General features: G+C 32.5%; 1 protein-coding gene across 1 annotated transcript; it reads left to right on the top strand.

Moving 5' to 3' along the window:
- The first annotated feature begins 1,977 nt into the window (after positions 1–1,977).
- Positions 1,978–2,367, top strand: LOC122467654 (60S ribosomal protein L39-like). The gene has a single exon (XM_043554153.1). The coding sequence runs from the start codon at positions 2,031–2,033 to the stop codon at positions 2,184–2,186; it is 156 nt and encodes a 51-aa protein (XP_043410088.1). The 5' UTR covers positions 1,978–2,030; the 3' UTR covers positions 2,187–2,367.
- The last annotated feature ends 220 nt before the right edge of the window (positions 2,368–2,587 follow it).

Here is a 2,587-nt window from a genome sequence, read left to right as displayed (position 1 = left end):
TAAACATAACTATATTAATAATCACATTAAGTGTAAATGGGCTACATACTCCACATAAAAAGAATTGATTGTTAAATTTGGAGGAAAAAAAAAATCAAGACCCAACTGTATGCTGTCTGTAAGAAACACAGTTTAAATATAAAAGCACTAAATATGTTAAAAGCCAAAGGATGGAAAAGTATATACCACACTAACCAAAAGAAAGGTACAGTAGCTGTAGTAATACTAGACAAAGTATATTACAGAGTAAAGAATATAATCAGAGGTAAAGAAAGTCATTTAATAATGATAGAATGGTCAATTCATCCATATCACAAAACAATCCCCCAAAAGGTGATGCATCTAGTAATAAAGTTTCAAAGTACATGAAACAAAAATGATAAGACTATAAGGAGACCATTTTAGTGAAGAACTTCAATAAAGACAGGAAATCAATAAAGACATAGAAGATTTAAGTAATGGTATCCATCAACATGACCCAATTGATATTTATAGAAAACTCCACCCACAAAAGTAGAACACACATTCCTTTCAGGTGCACACAAAATATATCCTAAGATAGACTATATACTGGGCCATAAATTTAAAGTCTTAATGAATTAGAAAGAATTTGTCATACAAAGTAAATTCTCTGACCACAATGGAACTAAACTAGAAATAAATAACATAAAGTTCTCTGGGAAGTTTCTCAATACTTACTAACATACTTCTAAGCAACCCATAAGTCAAAGTATAAATCAAAATGAAAAATAGAAAGTATTTTGAACTGAATGAAAATGACAAAAACAGAACAAACTTGCAAGATGGTACTAAAACACTACTTTGGGGAAATTTAGCACCAAACCCCTGTTTTGAAAAGAAGAAAGGTCTCAAAACCTCAGTTCACATATTAAGAAACTAAAAAAAGGAGACCAAACTAAACTCAAAATAAGTAGAAGAAAGGAAATAAAGATCAGAGCAAAAATCAATGAAATAGAAAACAGGAAAGCAATATAGAAAAATCAATGAAACAAAAAACTGTTTCTTGCAAACATAAATAAAATTGATGAGTTTCTAGTGTTTTCAGGAAAAAAGAAGAAAAAAAATACCAGTATTAGGAATAACAGAGGCAACATCACTGCAGATTCTACAGATATTTAAAGGATAATAATGGAATATTATTAAAAAAATTTATGCCTATAAACTAGACAACAACTTAAATGAAATGGACACATTTCTTGAAAATCACAAACTACCAATGTTCATTCAAGAATTTGATGACTTGAGTAACCTTATATCTATTAAACAAATTTCTTCCTACAAAGAAATTTCCAGGCTCAGATGGTTTCAATGACAAGTTCTACCAAAATTTTAAGGAAGAAATAATATTAATTCTATACAAACTTTCCCATAAAACTGAAGGTGAGGAATACTTCTCAATTCATTATCTGAGATCAGCGTTATCCTGATCCCAAAACCAGACTATAATATTACAAAACAACAAAAGACCAATATCCCAACAACTGTATATCCATGTGCAAGAAATAAACTCCAATTCATACTTTGACACAATTTACAAAAATTAATTCAAAATGGATCATGTGCCTAAATATAAAACTAAAAAATTCCTAAAAGAAAATATAGAAGAAACCCATTGTGACTTCATTAGGGAAAGATCTCTTTGCTCCAACACCAAAGCATGACCCATAAAGGAACAAACTGAAAAATAGGACTTCATCAACATTCAACATTTCTGATCTTTGAGAGACATTTTTAAGAGAACAAAATGACATGTCACAAACTGGGAGAAAATTATATTTTTAGATTACTTTATTTTTTTAAGTAGTGTTCACACCCAACATGGGGCCCAATGTGGGGCCCAACATGGGGCTTCAACTCACAACCCTGAGATCAAGACCTGAGCAGGGATCAAGAGTTGGATGCTTAACTGACTGAGCCACCCAGGCATCCCTATATTTAATTGAAAAACATACCTCCAGATCTCTCTTTTTCTCTGCCATTATGGTGTGTGCGATTGACTGTTCCTCATCATGTTTTCTCATCAGACTTTTAGAATCAAGAGATTCCTGGCCAAGAGACAAAAGCAGAATTGTCCCATTTCCCAGTGGATTCAGATGAAAACTGGTAATAAAATCAGGTACAACTCCAAGAGGAGGCATTGGAAAAGAACCAAGCAGGGTCTGTAAGGGATTGCACATGAGATGACACACATATTTACGCTGCATGAAGGTCACATGCTCATATCCTATCACTCTGTAAACATCATTACTACCTGAACAGTAGACATGTTTCATTGGGGAAATGATTTTTCTCTGTCACTATGCTTCTGCACCAGTAGGTTAGTTCAGTAATAAATATGTGAGACCTTAAAAAAAAATACATCCAGAAAATATAAAGAACTCTCAAATTCAATAATAAAAGATAGACAACCAAATAAAATAATGAATCTTGAGCACACCCCAGGGTGATCCCTAATAAGTCATATCCTTGTATAAATGCCTCCCCTGAGTACAAGTAGAACCTATGACTTGTTTTTAACCAATAGATTATGGCAAAGGTGATGAGATGTCACTCCCCTGATTACCTT

The sequence above is a fragment of the Prionailurus bengalensis genome, chromosome B1, assembly GCF_016509475.1.
Source record: "Prionailurus bengalensis isolate Pbe53 chromosome B1, Fcat_Pben_1.1_paternal_pri, whole genome shotgun sequence".
In the NCBI taxonomy this organism is placed as follows: Eukaryota; Metazoa; Chordata; class Mammalia; order Carnivora; family Felidae; genus Prionailurus; species Prionailurus bengalensis.
Note: the sequence above shows the minus strand (reverse complement) of the source record. Positions and strands in the feature narration are given on the sequence as shown.